At 40.4% G+C, this 26989-nt stretch overlaps 1 protein-coding gene, 1 long non-coding RNA gene and 2 other non-coding genes across 5 annotated transcripts in view; 3 read left to right on the forward strand and 1 right to left on the reverse strand.

Moving 5' to 3' along the window:
* Positions 1-1198: 1198 nt before the first annotated feature.
* LOC132767789 (uncharacterized) lies at positions 1199-5958 on the forward strand. Its single transcript, XR_009630671.2, has 2 exons — positions 1199-1274; positions 5093-5958. It is a non-coding gene; the product is annotated as an uncharacterized lncRNA (long non-coding RNA).
* On the forward strand, positions 1469-1531 carry LOC132769558 (small nucleolar RNA SNORD104). The gene has a single exon (XR_009630883.1). It is a non-coding gene; the product is annotated as a small nucleolar RNA SNORD104 (small nucleolar RNA).
* Positions 5959-5990: 32 nt separating the features above from the next.
* Positions 5991-6128, forward strand: LOC132769563 (small nucleolar RNA SNORA76). Its single transcript, XR_009630888.2, has one exon. It is a non-coding gene; the product is annotated as a small nucleolar RNA SNORA76 (small nucleolar RNA).
* A 3043-nt stretch (positions 6129-9171) lies between these two features.
* The window catches only part of TEX2 (testis expressed 2), a 98531-nt gene continuing 80713 nt past the window's right edge, over positions 9172-26989 (reverse strand). Inside the window, exons 8-12 of one of the 2 annotated variants that reach the window (XM_060763111.2) lie at positions 26366-26498; positions 21354-21473; positions 15529-15738; positions 12683-12803; positions 9172-11187 (exon numbers count right to left, since the gene is read on the reverse strand). In XM_060763111.2, the coding sequence (XP_060619094.2) occupies positions 11065-11187; positions 12683-12803; positions 15529-15738; positions 21354-21473; positions 26366-26498 (707 nt within the window). In that variant the 3' untranslated portion in view covers positions 9172-11064. Of the gene's footprint in view, positions 11188-12682; positions 12804-15528; positions 15739-21353; positions 21480-26365; positions 26499-26989 lie in introns of both variants that reach the window. The other variant, XM_060763110.2, reaches the window with a different exon arrangement.

Below are 26989 nucleotides of genomic sequence, written 5' to 3' on the forward strand. Positions count from 1 at the left end.
TTGCCTGCATCTATGGCAAGCATCCTCAGAGGTAGTGATGTTTGTTGGAACTAGGAAAATGGGTTTATACATCTATGGAATGACCAGGGTGGGACAAAGAACTCTTGTCTGTTGGAGCTAGGTGTGAATGTTTCAACTGACCACCTTAATTAGCATTTGATGACCTGGCAGTGCCTGGGGCAATCTTTTGTTGAGAGGTGATTAGATGTCCCCAATTGTTTCCCCTCTGTTGTTTTGCTGTTGGGATTTTGTCCTGTATCAATAGGAGTTTAATGACTAGATCCAGGGAAGCCGTGCTACCCCTCGATTCTGCTTTGGTTAGACTACATCTGGAACATTGTGTCCAATTCTGGGCACTACAGTTGAAGAGAGATATTGACAAGCTGGAAAGTGTCCAGAGGAGGGCGACTAAAATGATCAGGGGTCTGGAGATCAAACCCTATGAGGAGCGGCTTAAGGAGCTGGGCATGTTTAGCCTAAAGAAGAGAAGGCTGAGAGGAGATATGATAGCCATGTATAAATATGTGAGAGGAAGTCATAGGGAGGAGGGAGCAAGCTAGTTTTCTACTTCCCTGGAGACTAGGATGCAGAACAATGGCTTCAAACTACAAGAAAGAAGATTCCACCTGAGCATTAGGAAAAACTTCCTGACTGTGAGAGCCGTTCAGCAGTGGAACTCTCTGCTCCGGAGTGTGGTGGAAGCTCCTTCTTTGGAAGCTTTTAAACATAGGTTGAATGGCCATCTGTCGGGGGTGCTTTGAATGCAATTTGAATGGTCCATGAGGTCTCTCCCAACTCTATAATTCTAAGGTCTTTCGCCTTCTCTGCCACAAAAAAGGTACTGTTGCCTCACCAAGCTACAAATCACAGAATCCGATAGTTTAGAGCGATGGCAGTTAAAGCTATGTCAAACTGCATTATTTCTACAGTGGAGATGGCAATCCTAGCTTGTTTGTATCCTTCTCCACTGGGTTCTTAATTTACAGCGCAATTCTACTCAATACAATGCATCTTCTCAACTTCACCCTGCCGCCAAAATATTTGCAGGCAAGCCTTGACTCCGCCCTCGCCTTTAACAGATCGCAGTGCGCAATACCGGAAATCAAAACTGCTTTGAGCTTTACAGACTCGAGTTTCCGCGAGGTGACGAAACGATCACCTGGGAGCGCCGCGCCGATTGGCTGCTGGGAAAAGTGGGCGGAGCCCGTTACGTCAGGAGGGCTATAAATAGACGTGCAGCGGCGCTCGTTGGTCCTTTCGCCGGAAGTTGCTGGGTAAGGTTGTTTTCTCACTGTCTTGTTATGGGCTATTGTGAAAATAATAGAGGGAAGTTTACTTTCTGGACGTAGAGAGGGGAAGGCCTGGGAAAGGCGCCGGGTGAAGACCTAGGGGCCTTCCCAAGTGTTCAATTTTTGCCCATCAGCCAGAATGGCCGGGCCTGCTGGGAGCTTGAGGCCTACTGCTGGTTGCTATGATGATTCTCTCAGCGTGTTAGACTGCTGATGCGGATGAAGAGACATTGGATCTGAGCCTCCAGCATTGAAAATGAGGGGGCATTTGCACTCTAGAATTAGTTCACATTGATGCCACTTTAACTGCCATGGCTTGTTGCTGTGCAATAATAGGAGTTGTAGTTGGGAGAGACACCAGCACTATTCGATAGACTACAGTTCCCATGATTCCATAGCATGGAAACCTGGGAGACTTCAGAGCATCTCTAAAATTTTCTTGCATTAACTTTGGTTTGAATCACGCCCGTAGCCAGGATTTTGATTCGGGGGGGGGGGGCGCTGAGTTTTATTCAAGAGTGTGGGTGAGGATCTACCCTAGCTGTGCTGTCACACGCTGGGCCTGTGCATCAGACTGTAGACAGGACATAAATTCTGTGTGCCCAACGGGACGCTGGGGCTGTCTCTGACTAAAGGCCCTTGGACCTCCCCAAAACAAAGTTCTATAGAGGCTTAAAGTAAGTCCAACAAAGTTCTTTATTGATGAAAACAAACAGGCACTATCTTCTTAACTGTAATTAACTAATGGGGAAATCCTTAACTTCTAATCTGGGCAGTCTGTACTTGCCTCTGTTGGCGTGGAGCCCCTGCACCCGGTACCAACTGCGTCTGGCTTCCGCGAGCGACCCTTACCAAGCAGAGCTTTGTAGACTTCCAGGGGGAAAGGATTCAGGCTTCCATGATGGCTGACTGAAGTCCCTCAGCGAAGGAGCTGTAAGGCTGTATAACTCCAGTCAGGCCGTAGGCTGTATGACTCCCGGCCAAGCCGTAGAAGACGAAGCTTTCTACAGGAGCTCTTGAAATTATGTCCTGCATGGAAGCTTCTCTGTGTGAACTGAACTCAAAATGGCTCCTGTTCCCACTAAAACTCAAAAAGGGGCAGGACCAGGGAACCTAACAATAATTGACAGGTGGCTTGCCCTTTGATTGCAGCCAAAAGAAGCCACCTATCTGCAGAGTCCCTGAAACTTAGGACTGCAACAAACATTAAATGCAAAGTAAAGAAAATTGGAGCTCCTGGAACAGCTGTTCCAGAACACTGGCAAACCTTTTGTATCATCCCAATACCCCCATGCATATGGGATATATTGAGCATGGTGATCAGATCATGGTATGAATAAACATAACAGTTTAAATAATATACCAGTAAGGCCTTGCGGACCACCCTGAGAATTTCGGGGGGGCTTCAGCCCCCTCCCCCCCACCCCAGCTACATGCCTGGTTTGAATGCATGCGCAAAACCACATATATACACAAATATATACACAGACTAGGCCGCAGCAATGCGTGGCAGGGGACGGCTAGTATGTAGTAAACATGATAAACAGCATTAGACTACGTATATTAAAACCAATTATATTAAAAGCCAATTCCATCTCATCGCCATAGTCAAATTCAGTAGCCATTTAACAGGTTACCCATTGTTTTCCCCAAAAGCTTCCTTCCAGAGAAAGGGTTTTACTTGCCTTCCGAAGAATAGCAGGGATGTGTTTAGGGAGTGCATTCCAGAGCTGAGAAGGCCAATCTATCGCCTTCTCGGAGATGGGACCAAGCATAGGCCCTCTCTGGCAGATTGTAAAGTTTGGGAAGGCTCATATGGGGAAATGTGGGCGGATAGATAGGTTGGGCCTTAACCGTTTTTAGGGCTTTAAAGTTTAAACCAGCACCTTGAATTGTGCCTGAAAGCAAACCAGTAACAAATGGAGCTGTCGTAACAAGGGAAGTTGAATGCACCCGTTATGGCGCTCCAATGAACAGCCTAGTTGCAGATCTTTGAACCAGCTGAAGCTTCCAGGCTTCAAATGATGCAATGAGGGAGGGAAAAATGGGAGTTATGGGTAATAGGAGATATATATCTAAGGAATGTATACAGTGTCATATAAGGTAGGTTTACTTTTGAAATAATGTATATCTAGATAAGACTTGTATGGCAAAAGTTTATTAATTTATGGGATGTATCAGGTAAAATAAAAATTTTAAAAAAACAAACCATCTTCAAGGGCAGCCCTAAGTAAAGTGCATTACAGTACTCCAGTCTGGATGTGACAAGGGCATGGACCACTTTAGCCAAATCCGACTTCTCAAGGTGCTACCATACCAGTTTTAATTGTGTGAAGGCTCCCCTGGCCACTGCTGATACCTGGGCCCTCCTGGTCAGGATGAATCCAGGAGAACACCCAAGCTGCGAACCTGTATAAGTGGAATGGATCTGAGTAACTTTTATCTATAAAGTCCCCGCCCCTAAACTACAAGTTCCAAATATCACAGGAGGCAGCCATAGCAGTTAAAGTGGAAGAACAGCACTTTAATAGTGTAGTGTGATAACCTCCTAAATCATGATGAGCCATTAGTTTTAAAACAGGTCAAAGCGCAGCCCTCTAGCTGTTTAGTCTTCCCAACTCCCAGAAAGACTAGCCAGCTTGTCAAATGGACAGGAATTTTGGGAGTTGGAGGGCCACAGTTTGAGTTGCACAACGTAATGGTTTTATTTCTGAGCTAGCAGAAGAAGCTGTTATGCATTGCAGGCAGGTTACATATTTGTATATAATTTTAAAAATACACTACTTTAACACCATGATCCCATACCATTGAACCATGGCAATTAAACCGATGCTAAACTGCATTAATTTTACAGTGTAGATGAAGCCTCCAGCATGTCATGGCATCTCATCTCCATTACAGTTGCCTTTCCTCTAGTAACATGGGTGTCTTTTTGCTCCATTATTTTTAATAGCAAAATACACAAAACACAAGCCTTATTTCTCCTAGTAGATCTTTTTTTGTCGTGTCTGGAGCGACCTGAGAAACTTCAAGACGCTTCTGGTGTGAGAGAATTGGCCGTCTGCAAGGACGTTGCCTAGGGGACGCCCGGATGATTTTGATGTTTTTATCATCCTTGTGAGAGGCTTCTCTCATGTCCCCGCATGAGGAGCTGGAGCTGATAGAGGGAGCTCATCCGCCTCTCCCCGGATTTGAACCTCTGCGACCTGTCGGTCTTCAGTCCTACCGGCACAGGGGTTTAACCCACTGTGCCACCAGGGGCTCCTTCAAGTAGATAAGCAGATAGTACCAGCTGTGTACTGATTTCTCTTGTACCTTCCCACCTTCTGGCTGCTAAATGGACCTGGCAGCATTAGAACCCATTTGAAATCTTACAATGAGTGGCAGGCAATCACTGAATGAGTGGGGAGAACTGTTCTTAGTCCCGTTGTCGAAATATCCTTGTAATTAGAGCTTTGTTAAACTTTTCAAGGTCAGTTTCAAAAGGATGGGTCCAACTGTGTTGGTTAACAGGCCTTAAACTTGGGATTTGGTTTGTGCTCAGTGGAAATGTTGCCTTGAACAAAGATCACCCTCTGCTAATAAAGCCTAAGGCTTTCATGTTGTTCCTGCCCATTTGTGTTCCGAAATTATTCACTCTTTAAAATAGCTAAAATTTTGCTTTGAGCTGAGCTGTGTTCATACGCAGCTAGTGGTAATTAACAGGGAGAAATCTATATGTATGTCCTTGAAAACTGCTCTTGCCGTATAGGAATAAAGGGAGCCCTTGTAAGCACTGCTAATTTTGCTCTACTCATTTACAGATTCAGCAAAATTCGGCCTTGATCTCATGGTATGGAAAGCACTGCAAGCAACTCTTGCTGCTAGGCTAAAGCACTGTTGAAAAGGCTGGTGTGGAAATGTACTCTATATACGAGGGTTGGAACTTTAATAGTGGCAATACTGCTGTAAAGACGCCACACAATGAAACCAAAGAATGTCGCATATACCACATGTTAGTTACATACTTACCTTACCTCTGAGCAAAAGACTCGCCCTTCCTACGTCACGCACATGTGGAGTGATGTGAAGAACTGAGCCTCTTATTAGATTACGGTCTAAAACAGTGGTTCTCAACCTTGGGTTCCCAGATGTTTTTGGCCTTCAACTCCCAAAAATCCTAACAGCTGATAAACTGGCTGGGATTTCTGGGAGTTGTAGGCCAAAAACATCTGGGGACCCTAGGTTGAGAACCACTGGTCTAAAGTAAGTTGTCACAATGTTTTCGAAACAAGAACGGAGTTGGATAAAGATTGAATGTGCCAGAGGTCATACAACACGACAGTGTCATCAAGGTCTTCAAGAGGCTTGCGGGCAATCTGAATTGCCTCAGAACAGTGGCAAGGTGGGTAAAAGCCTTCAACAAAGGATGCCAAAATGGGGCAGACATGGACCAACCAGGTTGTCCCTAGTGTCAGCGAAGTGGAAGTGGATTCTGTTGCCGCACTCGTAGTATCAACAACAGGTGTCCTACGACTTCCACAACATTGGAAATGGGTTGTACATAATGCTGGCGACTATATTGAAGGGCTGTAAAATTTGGTGGCATGTTTCACTTTTGTATTATATGTAAATAAATATCTGCCATTGTTAAAGTTTCAACTCTCTTAATAAAAGTTTGATAATCCTCCTTGGTGTGGACTTTTTTTAGTAGGCTTTTGAGCACTGCCTTTGAACTGGTGTATGGTCTGCTTCCATGGCCTCACTGGTTACGCTGCAGTGCAAAAATAAAGGACTTGCTTATAACTGGTGTTGCTCAGCTTGAAACCTGAGTAATATTTTTAAGAGCAAGTTACATTTCATCCTTCGTCTAATGCCACAATCTGAAAATATCAACAGAAAATTGTGGTAAATCTTGATCAAGGTTATCTTGGGTTATGGGAACAACTGAAGAAGCTGAGAAGTTCAATTGGATCTGAAGTTTGGTGTAAAAAAATCTGGTTCAGAGGAATTGCGAATGTGGTCTGACAAATTGGCTTATCTCGATGTTTTGTGTTTTCAATCAAATGGCTTCCAAGTTACTAAAACATTCTGAAACTAATTATACAATTGTGAATGGAGGAATAGTGGTAAGGGAATAAAAATATTCTTTGACATAAAATCTCCCAATTCTAGGGAAACAAATGCATTTTAATAACAGGTAATTTTTCCTCTGTTCAGGGGTTTGAAGACAGCGTAGGCCTAATTGAAGAAATTGAGTGCTTAGCAAATGCTAACTCCCAATAGTTTTAAGAACTTTTTCCTGCCAAAATCATTTATACTAGGATTGAAATTTGCTCCTGACAGAACAAGTTGATGGTTGTCTCACCAGCATTCCTGGGAGGTATAGCTGAACACCTCGGGAAGGGGGCATATGATTTGCAGAAATTGCTTAAATGGTCCTGTTCAAGACCTCCGTTAACCACTTCATAATCAACTTAGCAGAAAATAGGTTGACACCATGGCTCAATCCTATGGTAACTTAGGGGTTCTAGTTTGGTAAGGCATCAGCACTGGCAGAGAAAACCAAAGGCTGTATTAAACTACAGTTCCCATGATTCCATAGCATTGAGCTATGTAAACATGGTGTCGCTACATTGATTTTATAATGTAGGTCTAGTTTTCAAAGGGTTCAGTTATTTAAAACCTTTGACCAGTAAAACTGGACACTGACCTATTTGTGGGCTAGTTGCTAATGGTTACATCCCATCTAGACTGCTGTAACGGGCTCTATGGTTCTACATGGGGCTGCCTTTGAAAAGTGCCCAGAAACTTCAATTGATCCAAAGAGCTGCTGGACCCAGGAAACACAACTCCTCTGCTACAGCATCTACATTGGCTGCCAATTTGTTTTTGAGTCGAAGTCATGGTCCTGGTTTTGACCTTTAATGTCTTAAATGGTTCAGGTCCAACTTACCTGGCTGCATTTCCTCATACCAAACGGCCTTTTTAAGATCCGGCTGATCTTGGCAAGGGAGAGGCATTCTCTGGCTGTCCCGAACCTGTGGAACACCTTCCCAAAAGAAAATAAAACAGCCTCCCCCTCCCTTGCTTCTTTGAAGAATCAATTAAAAACTTCCTTGTTTAGACAGGCTTTCAGTGAGGGAAATTAAAATTAAACCTGACAGAGAACTTCATAATGTGACTACTGGAGCAGAGTGCACAGTAACCTGGCATGATTCAATATAGAAATGTGACTGTATATTGTAGTTTGGTTTTTAAATTACTTATTTTATATTTATTATTGATGTTTGTATGATTTTGAGATGTAAGCCGCTTTGGGTCCCATGAGGGAGAAAAGTGGGGTATAAATAAAGTTTTACTTTGTTGCAGCGGCCTCGGTCTTAAAATTTTGTGTTTCAGAACACCCCATAACTCAAGGCTAGCTTTTTGAAAACACTTCCCTCATTGGGTTGCTGTGAGTTTTCTGGGCTGTATGCCCAGAAGCATTCTTTCCTGACGCTTCACCCACATCTATGCCGGGCATCCTCAGGTTGTGGGGTTTTTTGGAAACTAGGCAAGTGAGGTTTATATCTGTTGAATGTCCAGAGTGGGAGAAAGAACTAGTCTGTTTGAGGGAACTCGAATGTTTCAATTGGCCATCTTGATTAGTATTTAATGACCTTGTAGCTTCAAAGTCTGCTGGCTGCTGCCTGGGAATCCTGTGTTGGGAGGTGTTTTGTTGTTCATTCGTTGTCGTTCCCGATTCTTTGTGACTTCATGGACCAGTCCACGCCAGAGCTCCCTGTCAGTCATCGCTACCTCCAGCTCCTTCAAGGTCAATCCAGTCACTTCAAGGATACCATCCATCCATCTTGCCCTTGGTTGGCCTCTCTTCCTTTTTCCTTCCATTTTCCCCAGCATCATTGTCTTCTCTAAGCTTTCCTTTCTTCTCATGATGTGGCCAAAGTACTTCATCTTTGCCTCTACTATTCTTCCCTCCAATGAGCAGTGAAGCTTTATTTCTTGAAGTATAGACTGGTTGGATCTCGCTGTCCAAGACACTCAGCACTTTCCTCCAACACCACAATTCAAAGGCACCTATCTTCCTTCGCTCTGGGAGGTGTTAGATTCCCTCATTTTATTTATTTAAAGCATTCACCCAGAAGGGAACTCAGGGTGGAGCACAACATATAAATGGCAAACATTCAATGCCTATATTAGACTATACACATTACAATCACTTAGCTTGATGTTTCCATCTTCTGTTCAAAACCGTCTCAAACAACCGTAGAGAATTTGGTTGGCATACAAAGAGTTCCTATTGCTGCCGCATTACACAGTCCCAAAGGCTTGGTCCCACAGCCACATCATTCTAAAGGACAAGAGGGAGCGGGCTGACCTAATCTCATAAGAAGGGAGTTCCATAGCTGAGGGGGCAATTGCTGAGAAGGCCCTCTCGTCCCTCCAAGTCATACCTGAGAAAGTGGCAGGACGGAGAGCAGGGCCTCTCTGGGAGATCTCGATCTCCACAATGGTTCATAGAGGGAGATACGTTCGGACAGGTAAATTGGGCCGGGGCTGTTTAGGGCTTTATAGGCCAAAGCCAGCACTTTGAATTGTGCTCAAAATAGGTGCCCAAATAATAGCAGAATATTTAAATATATTAATATATTTGAACCTGCCCAGGTTCTTTTGAGGTTGGGGTAATTTGCTTGTTATTAGACCAGTGGCCTGAAAGAAATCTTCCTAAACTCCAAAGTTTGTAGACTACTTTGACAGAACAGCAGGATATACATTTGGTCAATAAAATAATCATGGCCACAGTGCTACACTCCTGTGTTCCCAAAAGTTATTGGGACTAGATTCCCCCTATAGTGTCAGCCGTCTTCGAAGACTTAGAAATGACCTTAGAGAAGACAAGTTTGACATGGGATAAATTTATTTCAGAAAAAGCAAGCCCATTGTAATAACCCACATAGTCTAGTTATGAAGTGCAATGAACCCACTTGTGTCAGATCTGAAGAACTCCTTATACACATTAGTGCATCTAGTCTTTAGACTTTCATTGTTATTGCACATGGAAAAAAAGGGCCGTGAACAAGACATGCAGACTTCAGGAAGAGGCAGATGTTTTCATCGAACAAGAGCTGGGGCAGCACACAAAATGGAATGGTCACAGAAGTCAGAGATAACAAAAATAGATGCCCAAATAATAGAGGAATATTTAAATATATTAATATATTAATTTTCTTTAAAGGTGTTTCAGGCAAGGTGCATTTGTTGTTGCTTTTTTTAAAAAAAACCTTGAATTTGCTCCAATTAGAGATGGCAAATCATGAGAAATTTTACACACAGTAACTGAACACAATGTACAAAAAAGGTTTAAAAACCACTTAAAGCAGTACGCTATTAGTTGGGTGAACGTGATCGCTCACCTGCTTGTAAACTAAATTAACATTCTCTTGACATAAGTTGGCAATATTGAGTATCAAGAAACACTCATTACTGGTGTTGATCGTTGTATATGTATGTAGTGTTCAAAGGAGTTACTGATCTAATGTGCATGTTTAACTGAAATGTCCATACAGAAAAGTAACAGCAAGGCAGTTTCTCCGGAGTGTTTGCCATAATCATTAGTAGTGCTTTGGAGTTCTGTTGCGCTTCCACTTTCCATACGAAGACCAAATAAGAGGTGCACACTGATTAAAAGATGGCAGACTAGTCACAGTCAATATCAGCACAGCACCTCTAAAAAAATGGCCAAAAAGAGTGGCTTCACTCTCTTATCCACAAAGAGTGAATGCAAGAAGAAAAGCAACAATTCAGTCAAGTTGAATGAGTTCATTTTTCTAGACTAATTTTAGTGCACACAAGTATGCATGCACACACAGAGCGTTAGACGTTTCCATGTGTATTCATGTCTTAACATTTATTGTGAAATCACAAGCCATGGCGATTGTACCTCACTAAAAAAAAAGTCTGGCTATGGTTTGGTCTTCATGGCTTTTCCTCATTTTTCGTCTCCTTTGCTCAGAGCTTGGAAACATTAAATTTTGGGAATTAAAACTCCCCAAAAGAATTTGCCTCCATGCTCTGTAGAATCCTTCTCCAACCAATTAACGTGTGTTTGTGTGTTATATGGCTACTTGTTTCCAAAAAACACAATTTCATATGAAAAAATAAGTTACTATGCATAATCCACATGAAGTGATCCACAATTCTCTTCTGTACATCCATTTTACATTCTTAACTCTGGAAAACTTTTCCGAAATTGCTTGACACAAGCTATCGGACTGCAGAAGTGAAGGAACGGGAAAGTATATTTTCCACCTCCAACTGCCTGAGAGAGAAGGGTTGGGAAAGAGGCCTTCCAGTTACATGGATTTGTTCCTTGGCAGGGGACAGGTTTTGTGTGACTGCGTGATACATGCCTAGGTGCACTGCCAATGTTGTGTGTCAACCAACAACACCATAGGTGTCAAAGCTCCTGGATCAATTGCAACTGGTGGAAGCTTCCCTAACCCTTTACTGCAAAATATTACACATTAACTGCTAAGTGGAAAGCCCAATAGCAGCAGCAACTGCAAAGATACAGACCAGTTTAGAGATTGAATTAATGCTCAAGTGACTCAAGTACATAGGAGCGATACCTGGACAACTGGAGCAACAATTGGCATTAAGCAATCCTCTTCAAAAAGCAAAACAAAACATGGCACAGAGACAAAATATATCTATATATCTATATCCAGACAGTTTCATTTTAAAAACAATAAAAACAAAACTTGTTAATACTGTAAACTGCAGTCTTCACATTTCATGGCTGATCAATAGCATCTGTGTCAGACTCTTTAAGAGGGCACATAAATGAGCGTGTATCCATGGCTGAGTGCATCAGGGGAATATAGACATCGTCCATGTTTGGCATGACAAAGATTTTCTGCAAGATGTAAAAATGTATTAGAGGATAATACAAAGGACCATCACCAAAAGACAATCTGGCAAAATGGCACTACCTAGAAAAATCGTCCACCTTGTGAGACTGGAGCACAACAAACAACTCTGCAGATGTATGCTTGTCCACAATGCCCTGCCTCATGCACAGAGGAAGAATTGTTTAAAGCTACAGACAATGTGGTCGCTGTTGCTTGGTTTTGGTCAAAAGTTATTTAACTGCTTGTGTTCCTTCTATTTTTAATCAATTTTATATTTATTCATGCAATGCTTTTGACATGAAATAAATAAATAACCAAGAATGTTGGTTCTTGAATTAATTGACTGATCTTACTAAAAAAAAAAACAAAAAACATCAAAATAAAACCCTTGGTGCAGATGACAGCACCAATTTGACCTTTGGACATAATTACTCCATGGAGTATTTCTGTAAACGAACCCTATTATTTATTTATTTACAAAATTTATTTATTTATTAGGGACCAAACTTTAGAAAGACATCTCTTACATTGTATTAAAATGCCCAATAATTAAATACGCCCATTTATTAACTTCTGGGCAGAAATAAGCTTTTTGTCTGAAAAAAATAATCTGGACATTCAACACATAATACCTCTATGTGCCTGATTATACCTTACCAATGAAAACTGAAATAAAGCAAGCTGGGAACACATGATATTTGAGTACCACTAAGGCAGAATCAGTATCTTACAGAAGCACTGTAACAGGCATAAAGTCAATGTGCAATTTCTGTAATGTGTTCTTATATATGGCTTATTTTAATCTTGACCAGTTTTATTATTTTTATTTAATAAAGTATTTTTATCACCTCCCAACTGACAAGGGATCCTGAACAAATAAAAATTAATTCACAAATAATTCTGCTCCTTTATGTCACCCTGAGTTTTTAAATCATTTTATGTACATGCGGCCCTCTCACTGTCATTATGTTTGGTTTATTGCTTTTTAAATTTTTGTTTACTGTAGTCATATGTTCTGTATTTTTCTGCGATGTTGTTTATTTTATTGTAACTTGTATCTTATTTTATTGTAATTTGTTGTATGGGATTGGCCTCATGTAAGCCGCCCCGAGTCCTCGTAGGGGAGATGGTGGAGGGGTATAAATCAAGATTATTATTATTATTATTATTATTATTATTAAAGCAATTGCCAAGATAAAAAACATATCTCCTAAAAGCTGTCTAAAGATAATCTGAGAGTCCAGTTTTAAAAAGTTTTAATGACTTGGGGCATACCTACATAACAAATGCCAGTTTGCTTTTGTTTGCCTAATATTTGTGCCATCACAAAAATATTTTGCAACATCCCAGTGTTCCGTATATTGTATGAATAAAGTGGCAGCAATGCCAATTAAATCTACTCCTGTCCCAAGTTGCAAAATAACAAAACAAGGAAAAGTTAAAAGGAAAGGCAATACTTCTGAGAAAGGCGGAATGAAAAAGAGCTCTGTAGAAACACACCTGGAATTCTTGATCCAATTTTTTTTCTATCCACTCCGTCACATGAACTAAAGTCACTTCTCTTTCACCAAGCTTTGGTCGAGCTTTTAGCTCCAAGTAAGGTGGTTTTCTGAAACCGTACCTGAAAAGAAAAGATAATGAACAATTACATTACCTTACTAATCAGATCTGTATCCTGCTCTTTCCCAATGTCGCTCAAGAAAGTACGTTTTTTCCTCCAGTCACTTCTTTTTCAAATCAGAACGGCTGACACACATAGCTTTTTTGTTAACTATTCTGTGCCTAATCAGGGATTTCACAATATATCACCGATATACACTCTCTGCAGTATATATGCATGTATGAGAAGAGCACTGTTCTAGACTACATAAAATATTTGTTTCCAGTTCTGAGAGGGCAGATATGTGTATGTGTCTGTACACCTTCAAAAGGCCTGTTGACTTATGGAGATCCCATACATTTCAAGGGGCTTTCTTAGGCAAGGAGTGCTTAGAGCTGGTTTTGCCAGATCCTTTCTCTGAAATAGTGCCATCAGCACCAGTTTGCATTTGTGGCAGGCATCTTCAAACTCTGCCCCTTCAGCTGTTTGGGCCTGCAACTCCCAGAAGCCCTTGACAGCTTGTTCAAAGGTCGGGTACTCTGCAAGTTGGAAGCCCAAACAGCTGGAGGGCTGCACTTTGAGGATACCTGATTTATGGTCTTCCATTCAAGTTCTATCCAGGGCTGTCCCTGTTTAGCTTCAGATCAGAAAATGTCTGGTGCCTTTAGTTATACTTTATCTTTAATTGATCAGTTTTTACAAGTCATATTGTGATCAGAACCTTACTAACACATGAGCATGCTGCTAACTTCTAATACTGAGCCAATACAATGTTAGAGGATAATACGTTGCATAGCAGTCAACAAGGCTTCACATACTTTAATCAGATAGTTTAGTAATATAAATAAATGTGTTTGGCTTCAAACTCATTCTAGAGCAGGAGTTCTTAACCAGGGGTCCACAGTCTCCTTAGCGATCTATGCAAAGATTTCAGGGGGTTCATGAGCTTGAATTGGAGAAAAATCAATTTATCTCTATCATCTCTGCCCTCTACCAGAAATCTTGCATTTGCTTCACTTATGAATATATGCAATAAATTACAGTAGTATTCATTTCACATCACACTACAGATGTTACATATCTCAAAAATTGCTTATGCTCATCCACACTTTGAGATTACAGTAGCAGTTGGACCCAACACTAGATTACACGTGATCAGTTTTGCTATGTACAAACTATTGTGCAACGTAGTTGGCCAACTATCTGGCAACACATATTCTGGATGCAGCAGATAGCAGCCTGCAGAAAGGTTGGTAAGGATAGCAGAAATAGTTTCATTACACAGTGGGGAAATTTGAACTTCTAAATGTGTACCAAAAATTACAATTTGAACTGATGTTGCACCATGTTTATCAGGTCAGGTATTGAAATTCTGGGGAAGTGGAAAACCGTAACTCTGAATAATCCTAAAATGTAATGTAAAGACATGTTTATGTTGGGTGTTGTATAACTATCTGCTGCTACGTTCTGAGAAGGGGTCCATGGAAACAAACAACAAACTCCTGCTCTAGCTGCACTTACATTAGATCCAGTACTAAAAAGTGAGCTAAATAGTTACTCTAATGCACCTTCACTGTTTGAATTTGTCATTTTAAATATGCTATGTAATCTGAGCACAACTTTACATCACTTTATATTAAGAAGAAAGGGGAGGGGGTCTGGCAACATCTTGGGGACTGAAAGATTTCACCATAAGGTTTCCCAGATTCCAGCCCACCTTATCAGAGGTAAGCTTATGCTGAAATATAGGTTAGCCTCAAAAGTGTGGCTATATCCTTCCCCTGACCTCTCCTTAAGCCAAAGTAAGACTGGCACAGCTATCTCCCTGAAAACAACAATGAGCTTCTCCCCAAGAACATTGTCACAGAAAATTTTGTCTTCAGCATTCCTCAAGGTTCCAATACATTCCTGTATTAAATTATATACTGAAAATTAGTAACCATAACATTATCTCTGGTGGGAGTTGCCTCAAATGTACTAGTAGTTAAAGCTGTATACTGTGACATGAACATTATTAACAGAAGATTCCTGGATCACAATGGAATCCAACATTGCACTCTCTCAAAAATAGTACTTTGAAGAAAGTCCTGCTGTGCAGTGGATCTCATGCCCTAGCAAGTGGATTTAGACTGCTACCATAAATTTGTTTGTATATTTCCCACAGATTGCCAATAAGATCCAGAGGCACACTTTTGCTTTTGACCTACTTCCAACATCCAGAATAAGACCAGTATTTGTTCTCGCCCATGATAATCATCCTCTGCAATCAATCTACTGTCCTAAACGGCAAAGCCGTTTCACAATATTTTAAACAGAAAAAAACTAATCTTTTCTGAACTGACTTTGTGGTTTTAGAAGCTTTAGCAAGTTCTCTGGTCACATTAAAATAGTCCTAGTCCACTTTGTAGATCCCACAAGTCTACAAAAGAAGAAAATTAATAAAGATGAACATTTTGGACTTAAGACACTGTAACAATTCAGCCATAGCTGTAGTTTGGAGTGGTATACTGAACTTACACAAAATGAATATTAGGCTTAAGTGACATTTGTCGTTAGGAACTAATTGTGAAATCCCAGACAGTACGACCTACATTTTTATGTTTTTAAAATATTTTACAGTGATATCATTCACAAGATGCACACAAATAATAAATCAAGCTTATGAGTTTCAAAAGAACAAATGACAAAATGTTACAGCTCTCAAGGGTGATAGTTGGAAATCAGATGTTTTCTTTTCGATACCTACCATATTCTATCAGTAGGTGGTGGTGGAATGTTTACTGCTAGGGTTCCTTTACATTCCTGTACCTCAACAGTCAGCAGCAGTGGGGTGTTGGACACCTCTTCAATCTTTTTCTTGATGAACTCAGTCTCTGTTGCTTTTTGGAAATATTTTGACTTGGTAATTTTATCCACAAACCTCATGATTTTGCTAGTTCGATGTCCTCCCACGTACCTTAGAGAGAGAAAATAAGGAAGACTTCAATGTCAATTTATATCAATATCAGCAAAATAGTGGTTCTTTATATTTTATACTTTTCTGCAGCGATAGCTATGGAAAAACTGGAGGCCACAGCTAGCCTCTCTGCTGCCATAAGGCCATAAGTGGCAAGAATTCATGGCACTCCTGAACAAGAGCAGAAAGGACCATCTGCTTACATACAGAATAGAGCGAGAGTGCTTTCCACATATGTTGCTATTCAAAACATGGAGGGCTAAATGTGGAGCTTGTTTCCAAAACATACCAAGTCCATCTGAACAAATTTTACAGGAACCGAAAAAAACATGTTGAGCATATGCATTCTTTTGCCATAAAATGCACTTTTCCAAGTTTTGTACCAAAGGGATGTGATAAGTGTTAATAGTTCTAATCTATACATAACATTCTACTCCTAACCAATAACAAGCTGCCAGCTACAATTCATTTTTCCAGTGTATTTTTTTTTAATTTGGTACCTTTTGGAAACAACATCCACAAATGGCCTGAATAGGAAGCTGGACCTTTTATACCTGCCCTCCTACGTTACTATCAAAATCAACAGAATAGAGGCCCAACGTCCTTTGGTCTGCATTATGGGCTTCAGTTGCATCCCCGCTTTGCAAAAAAGCCTGGTTATTACTAAGGCTTTTTATGAATCATTGCAGACTGAGTATCCCTTATCTGGAATTCTGAAATGCTCCAAAATCAGAAAGTTTTGGAGGTACTACCTACCTATCTGTGTTTGAGTAGCTGGAGAAAGACACGGGAACCTATGAAATGTTGAGAGGCCTGAATTCCCACCATTTTGTAAATCTCTGTGTCTACAAAGCAAAAATATCTGTATTGTGCAGCTGGAGAAAGACACTGGCAATTCATGGTTTCCCAACATTTCATAGATACTCGCGTCTTTCTCCAGCTGAATCAACAGGCATGAGCACTACAGCTCTGAGTACTGGGCTCACATCTACATTTATTTATTTATTTATTATTATTACATAAAGGTATTGACTAGGATCTAGGCCAGTGATGGGCAACCTTTTGAGCTTGGTGTGTCAAAATTTGCCAAAAACCTGAGCATAACTTGGGTAGAGTGTCACTTTGAGAAAAAAACTGTAATTTTGCAATATTTATAGTTTAAATAAGAAAAATGTATATTCCATGCTGAGTTATGGAATGAACAGTACTCAAACATGCAGATGTTAAATTTGTAGAGCCTTTTACAAATTTAAGGATGGAATTAGCTTGGTTCTTATAAGGTGTACTTCATACAGAGGTGTACTTCACACGCATGTGGCCGCGTGTCATCAAAAATAACCATGTGTGTCAGTGCTGACACACGTGTCATAGGTTCACCATCACGGATCTAGGCTTTGGTTGTGAACACAGGTCTGGGGGGAGAGGAGGAGAAGGCAGGGTTTTGGTTTTTTGCATGGATATCTCCTCTGGGACAAGGCCATTGCTACTGTCATGTCTCATTCAAGAGCTCACTTCAAGTGGAGGTGGTAATGCAGAGCAGCCACCACCACAATCCCTGCTTGTGCAAAGTTTGACTGGAAACTTGGCTGTGCCATGTCCCTCCCTCCAACTCCTTTCCTGGGAGGCGGGGAAGCTTGAAAAATGTGTGTCCGGTGGCTAGACCATACTGCCACCTCCACAATTCTATACATAGTCACCTGTAATGTATTCCAATAATATGGGGGGGGGGGATCAGAAATATGGGCCACTTCTGGTCCCAAACATTTCAGATGAGGGATACTCAACTTGTACTGATACAGGTCAGATGTTGATAACTACTACTGCCATCATCAACTGCTGCTGGATATGTGTTATGAGCTGAAATGAATTCAAGTCCATCTCTGGGAGGAAAGGTTTGGAAGCTCTTCTATGAACTATCCAGAGGTACCGGGTGTGATCCAAAAGTTTTAGTATCCCTTCCCTGTTCCCTTAATGTTTCAAGAGTTTTGGCCTTATAAACTATTCACAACGTCCTGTGCAATATAAGTAGTAATACTGTTGCCAAGAGAGCTTTTAAAAAAGGAAAAGTGCAGAAGAATCAGCCTGCTTCCATTTCTATTTTCTCTTTACACAGCACCTGTGCATAACCACATCTATTTGTGCAGCAACAAAAAAAAATTAGAAGGAGCCTTTTACAGATGTTGTGAAGCGGTTGGTAACACAAAAAAAACCTGGAAGATAATTGCTTGTTAAAGGGAGTGGTTGATCTTTGAAGTATCTTTAACAATGTTATGGACTTCTGTTTCGTATCCCATTGTTCTTAACCTTCATACTAGAAACTTTATGTTATGATTTCTGCAGCAGTTTCATGTTTGTAAGTTGCTTTGCACTTTTAATGCAGAATATCTATCAACCAATCTAATAAAATCTAATCTATTTTAAAAGGTGCAAATGACTGGAGATAGATTAAGAGAAACGCCTAGTTTATATATCTGAGCTCTATACGGTTCTGGCCCAGCTTACTTGTCCGAACGAATCCACCCCTATGTCTCACCTCAAAACCTAAGATCATCCGGGGAGGCCCTGCTCTCGCTCCCATCAACAGCACAAATGCGCCTGGTGGGGACGAGAGACAGGGCCTTCTTGGCGGTGGCCCCCTGCCTATGGAACATATTCCCAATTGAGGTAAGATCGACCATCTCCCTCCTAGTTTTTCAAAAGAAACTAAAGGCATGGTTTTGGGACCAGGCTTTTGGACAATAGAGGCAAGCAGCATTTTAAGGGAATGTGACTGGAATGACGATATGGCTGATGAGACTGTTTTACTGTTTTAATGATGGCTTATGCATTGTTAATTATGCTTTTATGTTTAATTGTGGTTTTAATTTTGTAATTTGTTATGTAATGGCTTCGGAATGGGGCCCATTGTAAGCCGTCCTGAGTCCCACTTCGGGAGTTGAGAAGGACGGGATATAAATGCGAGAAATAAATAGATAATAAATAAACTATATGCAAAATAGTGCAGAATTTAGCCCTGTAGGCACTACAGCAATACAGACTGTCCTCTTTTAATATTCTCGTCATCAGTTGCAATTTGCGAAATCATTCTGCTTTTTTGGAGATGCAACATAGATCTATGTATTGTCGAAGGCTTGAATCACTGAGTTGTTGTAAGTTTTTCAGGCTATATGGCCATGAGAATGCCTCTAGAACATGGCCATATAGCCCGAAAAAACCCACAACAACCCATAGATCTATGTGTTTGTCAACAACAAAACTGTACGTATGAAACCGCATCCAGATGGGTAGCATTATCAAAACACTAAGAGAAACCCTGGTATGTTTACAAGTGATTACCAACCGATTTTTCTTTTGGCCCAAACACTTCTCCTTTCCAGATGGCGCTGGCAGTGTGACAGTTGGCTATTTTTAATCAGCAAATGTGTTTTTTGCAACACGAATTGGCATAATAGAGGGCAATTTATTCACCACATTCTCCGGGAGACAATTACAGGCATTGACTCTGGAATTAGTTCTGAAGCGACGTAGATCTAATCCTTTCTTTTGCCTCTGTCATTATGTTATCACTATTATTTTTTTAATTACACACCACCATCAGTGTACAAGGCACTTTGCAAAGACAGTTTACAATGATTAATTTGACAGTTCCCTGCTCTAGGGCTTACAATCTAAAAAGACAGGCTATACAAGAAAAGGGGGATAGCACTTTAGGAGATAATTTCATCCAGCAGGTGCTGGTTGTTGTCCCCTCTCTCTTATCAAAGGGCAACTGTGATTTGGGGGGGGGGGGCTTTTCCCAGCTGCTGGGCCTAGGTATGATGGAGCCATACCTACATGTTCTCCTTCTCTGTGTCTACAGTGGTCCCATTACATTCCTGAGCAAGGTAGACTAATGGCCTCACTGTGTACAAGGCAGTCCAAACATGCTCTAAGTGCCCAGCAATAACAAACAGAGAAGTAAAATCAATGCCACCAGAGGCTGTGAAGATCTTACTCTGGTTCAGGCCCACTAAAATGCATCTTTGCTATACCAGGGAATTTCTGAATATTTTGCAGAATGTGCACAGGTAGTTATAAATCAGAGCTTTCCAAACTTTTCATATTGGTGACACGCTTTTCAGATACACATCATTTCACGACAAAGTAATTCAGTGTTACTGGCAAACTGGATGTTATGAGTTACAGCCACATAAATAAATTGCAATGATGAAATGTATGGGGAAATAACATGTCATGAAAATCTTCAATTTACATTTTTTAAAATATAAGATTTATGGCTTATTCCACATACACTCAGAAGGTTCTTGCTACTTTCTCATGACACGCCTACACATTGCAGCCAACACACTAATGTGCCAAGACACCTAGTTTGGAAAGCTGTGGCATAGGACCCTTCCACACAGCCCTATATCTCAGAATATCAAGGCAGAAAATCCCCCAATATCTGCTTTGACCTGGGTTACGTGAGTCCACACTCAGATAATGTGGGATTTCCTGTCTTGATATTCTGGGATTGCTAGCAGTCTGAAATGCCATCTCCTCACTACCCCTTCTGTGTAGAAACATATGGGACAAATTATGTGCTGATGTACACAACTAATTTGCAGCAGCTGAAGATCATACTAATTAAAAGGCAAACATATTTCACTGTTTGGGGGCACATATTAGCTGTTTGCAAGGTTTCTTGGATCCAAGAAAACAAGCACAGACCCAGATTGGCTGCATCTGACTAGAGAAAAAAAATGAGTTACTTGTTCATTCTGTCAGCCCTGATTCAAAAGCCCCTCATAATCTTCAACTTGCTCATAAGCAATCACATTTGAAAAGCACAGAGTATTTCACTGATTTCAGTCAAGACTTCTCTGGTTGCCCTTTTAGTCGCCGTTCTCTGGACACATTTCATCCTGTCAAGGGAGATGTTGTCAGGCTGGAATGTGTCCAGAGAAGGGCAACTAAAATGATCAAGGGTTAGGAGAACAAGCCCAATGAGGAGTGGCTTAAAAAGCTGGGCATGTTTAGCTTGCAGAAGAGAAGGCTGAAAAGAGACATGATGAAAACCATGTATAAATAGGTGAGGAGAAGTCATAGGAGGGAGCAGGTTTATTTTTTGCTGCCCTGGAGACTAGGATGTGGAACAATGGCTTCAAACTACAGGAAAAGATATTCCATCTGAACATTAGGAAGAACTTCCTGACTGTGAGAGCTGTTCAGCAGTGGAACTCTCTGCCCCAGAATGTGGTGGAGGCTTTTAAACAAGAGACTGGGCACTAATGAAGGGCCATCTGTCTTTGGAGGCTTTTAAGCAGAGGCTGGATGGCCATCTGCCGATGCTGTTTTGAATGCAATTTTCCTGCTTCTTGGCAGAATGGGGTTGGACTGGATGGTCCACAAGGTCTCTTCCAACTCTCTGATTCTATGAGACAGTTATTAGTTAGACACCACAGATTTCTAAACAATATCATGTATACACAAAGCATTTGAGTAGTTTGGGAGGTTTTCAACAGGGAATGAATACCTGGTTTTTATGGTATGCACTATTTGTGGTAACACCCAGAAAGCAACAAGACACAAAGGAAACAATGTCCAGCTTATGGCAATAAAACAAAAATACTCACCCTTCTGCTCCTGGTACTAAAGGTTTCTCGCTCCCTGTTGCTTCTGGAGGATCGTCTTCCTCGGAGGACCCCGCACTAGAAGATTCCTCATCACTGTCTGCAAGGCAATATGCCCTTGGTCTGACACTGAGAAGGATATGGGAAGGATAAGACACATTTCAGTGTGGACATAACGCTTCATTTGTGTGGCTCAGATGCCCCTTTGTGTCTCTCCAGGAGTTTAAAATACTGGGTTTTTTTTAACAATCAAAACATGCAATGAGGCTTACACACAACATTATTCAACTTTTTTCTACTGTCCTTCCCTTCAATACAGCTATGTCACACCTTCCTTAAAAACATAACACATATGTGAGAATCCTGCATGCAGTCAAATGGAAAATGAAATGATTCAAAGACGTCAAAAACTGCATCTTCTTCATAAATAACTTTGCAGAATCATTCAAAAAGAGTGCAGCAAACCAGATAATATCAAATATGATGGACAGACCTTCGACCTAGGAACTCCAAAAGGATTTCTATGTATGAAACACCGAGGACTGATTTTGTCAGAGTTGTGTGTCACCACCAGAAGAATGTTCATGCCTTTCAGATCTATACAGATAGACTTCTTACTATCCCTTGAACAAGTTGAGTCACCTCTCCCTACCACAATGGTTGCTAACAGGAGCAGATCAAGTGTTTGAAATATTATGATCTTGGATTCAAAGTTTAACTGGCATGCTCACAATGTAAAGATATAATGCTCATAGGTTTCTTTAATGTACAGCACCTCTCATCTATTGTAATGTACTCAAAAGACCTTATTGTGGCACTTCTTCAAAGCTAGGGCTATATGGCATATGTTGTGTGTATGTGTATAGAGAGCATATATGTGTATGTTATCACAGCATACCTGTATTTTTTTCAGTAGCTTTTAACATAGAATGAAATATATTCACAAAATGGGTGGAGGAATGCACTTGATATAGGTAGAAAAGGGGCTGAAAGACACATTATGTGCTAAACTGGGCTGAGAGCACTGTTAAAGAAAGAATAGATTCTTGCGTAAAACCCAAGACTGACTTCTCTGTTGGCCAACTTTATGTCATCTACCAAAAAACGCAACCAGCCCCATAAGCTTTTTAGAGGCTTGGTTATAAAAAAGTTGCTTTGTGGATGCTTCATCAATTTGGTACAGAAAAGAATATTTCCTAACTTTTGTTATTTTCTTTCCAAACACTCTAAGAATCACATTCCTTCCCCTTTCCTCCTTTTCCAACCCCCTCCCAGTCATGGGATTCTAAGCACAAACATCCGTTTTGAATCCTTTTAGGGAGGAATGGCCAAGGAGACCATTTAAAATTGAAACACTGCAGGAAAGATTAAGCCCTCTTCATCTTCTTCTCTCCTTTTCTATTTTCAAAGAAAATGCTGGGGCTCTATTACTAGGGCCCTTCCACACAGCCCTATATCCCAGAATATCAAGGCAGAAAATCCCACAATATCTGCTTTGAACTGGGTTATCTGAGTCTTGTGGGATTTCCTGCCATGATATTCTGGGAATAGGGCTGTGTGAAAGGGCCCCTAGAATAGTCATATAATGTGTATTTAGTCCTTTGCAATCCTCCACTAAAGACATGTAGCCATTCCCATTTGTAAATAAGCTTGTAAAAGATTGTATCAAAAAAGCCCCATCTTCCCATAATCTATGTGATAATCTCACAAGTGATGGGATATAGGGCTGTGCACATGTATCAGATGATCATAAAGTGGCAGAAAGTTGACAAGTCCTGCTCTGCCAATGCTATCATGCTTTTTTCCCAAGCCAACAGGCACCACACACAGCATATGGCAAGATGTGACAACAGACATCAGGCAATTCCAACAAAAGTTACTGTATATACTCAAGTATAAGTCTAGTTTTTTCAGCCCTTTTTTTAAGCTGAAAAGGTTCCCCTCGGCTTATACTCGAGTCAATGTTATTTATTATTTTACTCTTTTATTATTTTTATTTTTATTACATTTATTATTTTACTCTATTTAATATTATTATTACATTTATTATTTTACTCTACTAGTATCATTGCATTTATTACTTTACTCTATTACTTATTATGAGAAGGATACATTATTACATTGACATTGAAGAACGTTAGAATAATGGTTTAATCAGAGTTGGACTGTCTTATCTTAAATTACAGTTTTATGTAAACACTAGCTGTCCCCTGCCACTCGTTGCTGTGGCCCAGTCTGTGTATATGTGTTTTGTGTGTGTATGTGTGTGTGTTTGCGTATATATGTGGTTTTGTGCATACGTTGTAATGTGGTTTTTTTTGTTTTTTTGGCTTTTTAAGTCTCTTTTGCTGTTTATTTTCAGTGCTTTTATGAGTGATGGCCACTCATTGGCCTGATATTTGTATTGTGTCCAAATCTGGTGTCAATTCATCCAGTGGTTTTTGAGTAATGTTAATCCCACAAACAAACATTACATTTTTATTTATAAAAACATTGAACCTACTGATGCTTCAGTTAATGTAATTTTATTGGTATCTATTTTTATTTTGAAATTGACCCATAGCTACTGCATTTTCCACCCTTGGCTTATACTTGAGTCAATACGTTTTCCCAGTTTTTTGTGGTAAATTAGGTGCATCGGCTTATATTTGGGTCGGCTTATATTCAAGTGTGTACGGTACCAATCTGTACCATGATGGCAGGCTTTGCACATTAATAAATAAAGTGCTTCTTTCTTCCCAACTTCACCCTACCATTTCAATATTATCTAGGACAAAACTGCAAATTTTCCAAATGCTGGTTTCAAAGAATACCATCTTAACAACCGGATCCTGTAAATTACTACACTAGCAGCAGAAGAGTGAACATTAATTAAAACCACCTCTTATTTTCAATAAAGCAAACCCTCTGAATGGTCTCAGCACTAACAGAATCAATGCTTCATGTGGAATGAGATGATGTGACAAATACCACTCACCAGAGAAAACATCCACAGATTGTTGAATCCAAATATAATTTAAAAGGAAAGAAAATGAAGAAGGAAAATGAAACAAACAAACAAAGGTAAGTTAGAGAAGACATAGTATGTTACATTTCTGCCTATTTTTTGTAGGAGTCTCTTTGCTGGGCCAAGAAGAGGAGAACTTAACAAGCTAGCTGACACTTAAACAAAGCTCTTATTTAATTTACTAGCTGTGGCCACCACACATTTCTGTGGCCAACCTCCCTCTTTCCTACCTTCCCTTTTTTCTTCCTTTCTCTCCTTCCTTCCTTCTCTATCGCTTTCCTTCCTTCCCCCCTTTTTCTTTTCCTCCCTTTCTCTCCTTCCTTCCTTCTCTCTTTCCTTCTTTCCTTCTCTCCTTCTTCCCCTCCTTCCTTTGTTCCCTCTTTCATTCCTTCCTTCTCTACCTCTTTCCTTCCTTCGCTCTTTGCTTCCATCCTTCCTTCTCTCTTTCCTTCTTTCCTCCCATCCCTTTCTCTCCTTCCTTCCTTCCCTCCCTCTTTCCTTCCTTCCCTTTTTTCTTTCTTTTTCTCCTTCCTTCCTTCCTTCCTTCCTTCCTTCCTTCCTTCCTTCCTTCCTTCCTTCCTTCCCTACCTCTTTCCTTCCTTCCTCCCTCTTCCTTCCCTTTTTGTCTGTATCGTCATTTAGCGTTTTGTCATTTAGCTTGTTTGGGTTTTTAAGTACTTTCTGCTGTTTTTGGGGGGTGGGTGGTGGTGGTTATGAGTGATGGTCACTCGTTGGCCTGTTAGGGGTATAGTGTCCAAATTATTAATTTTTTGGATTTTTAGGTGTCTTCTGCTGAGTTTTTCTGTGTTTTATGAGTGATAGTCACTTGTTGGCCTGAGAGGTGTCTTGTGTCCAAATTTGGTGTCAATTCCCCCAGTGGTTTTTGAGTTATGTTAATCCCACAAACGAAAATTACATTTTTATTTATATAGATTTTAAAATACATGTTTTAAGCCATGGCACAGTATCAGATGTACTGATATGATATTAATTCTTAATAATAGGGAGTTACATGAAAGTTTATAAGCAGTATTTTTGGGAGAAAAGAAGATCCATATAGTCTTGTGCATGCGACTCAAATCCCTGCTTACTGTTCATATAGGATAGGAGAGACTAACCAGCCATAACTCAACAACAGGGAAAGGGAATGTCTAAAGGGGAAAATCCCAGGGACTTTACCATAATGACAAACTCTCCCTCTCAGCTTTCACTGAAGTACTGGAGACATATACCCCCGATTTAGCATGCATAATGGATGTACTGTGCTCCTCAGCCACATTTTGTTCTAACCCAATATTCCCCATGCAGCTTGAGATACTCTGCCAAAAGTGCAATGTTCAATCTCTATGTAATGGATCTAGGAAGAGAGCCTTACTGCTGTCTGCCTACTCTCTGGCAATGTGGACAAGTGCACCCTCCAGCACAAGGGAAAAACCTCACAAACTCTAAACTTAAAATAAAACATTAGGTGGACAGAGAAGAAGAGAGGCAAGATTGCTGCCTGTTGTAGCCTTTTAATGATTTAAATAAGAATTGCATAATCTACTATTCTGCACCAGCCAAAGATATTTTTTTTCATTTTCCCCTCTTTATATTTATTAGCAATAGAAGTATTACATATTCCCTCCCCACCCAATCATACCTGGGACAGGGAGTTAGAAATTAAAAGAGAATGGGAAATATTATTAATCCCCTGTTCAGTGAACAGTTGCTTAAGTGAATCACAATATGCCAAAGCTAAAAACGAGGCAGGCATCTAGTCATTCAGCTGAGCAATGATTTGCAAGTTGTCCCAGAAACATACTAAAGTCATCAAGCATACTTTAATGTACTTTGAGAGCAGTTTTAATTGAATAAGAACAATACTTCCACATAACTGCAACAGAAATCCCTGATTATAAAGTAAGAATATAAGACTCATTAGTTCATTCAAGGCACACATCTGTAATTACTGTATCAAACCGGTACTAATAAAAAAAAACATAACAGCAGCAGAATTAAGACTTACCCTTCTTTGCCAATTTCTCCAACTTTAAGTGCTTCGCTAAGAGGCTCTTTCCCAAGTTTGGTCAAATTCATTTTGGTCTCGAGGGTCATTAGAAAAGATCCATTGTAGGAAATTTCCAAGTCAATCCAGAGCCCTAGAATCATTGGGAAACAGCACTTCAAAACATCACTGATAACATGATAAATTACCCAGGAAACATTGCCTACAGACATTTTCTTTTATATTGCCAGATTTGATCTCGACCCCATTCGCAACAGATGACTTGCAACATGGCAAGCCAGGGCTATTATGACTAAACAGGAGGATTTTAAAATGTGCAAACACTAACATAATGTGGAGGCAAGTCTAGAAGTTTCAGTGTTGTAACAGGACAGATGGTATTCGACATGCCGTTTTTTGAGCAAGACATAGTTATATTTTACTTGATTAGTTTTGCTTGAAAATGAAGAGTGCCAGGCCCAGCTTAGAAGAAAAAAAAAGACTGCAGTCCAGAAAGGTTTTTGTCACCTCAAGAAATTCTGAAGACTTATTTTTTTTCCTGCCACATACACCTGTTAAAATGATAAAAGTGCTGGCTTTAGCCTTTAAAGCCCTAAACGGTTCCGGCCCAGCTTATCAATCCGA

Source organism: Anolis sagrei, chromosome 2 (genome assembly GCF_037176765.1).
Source record: "Anolis sagrei isolate rAnoSag1 chromosome 2, rAnoSag1.mat, whole genome shotgun sequence".
NCBI classification, from domain to species: Eukaryota; Metazoa; Chordata; class Lepidosauria; order Squamata; family Dactyloidae; genus Anolis; species Anolis sagrei.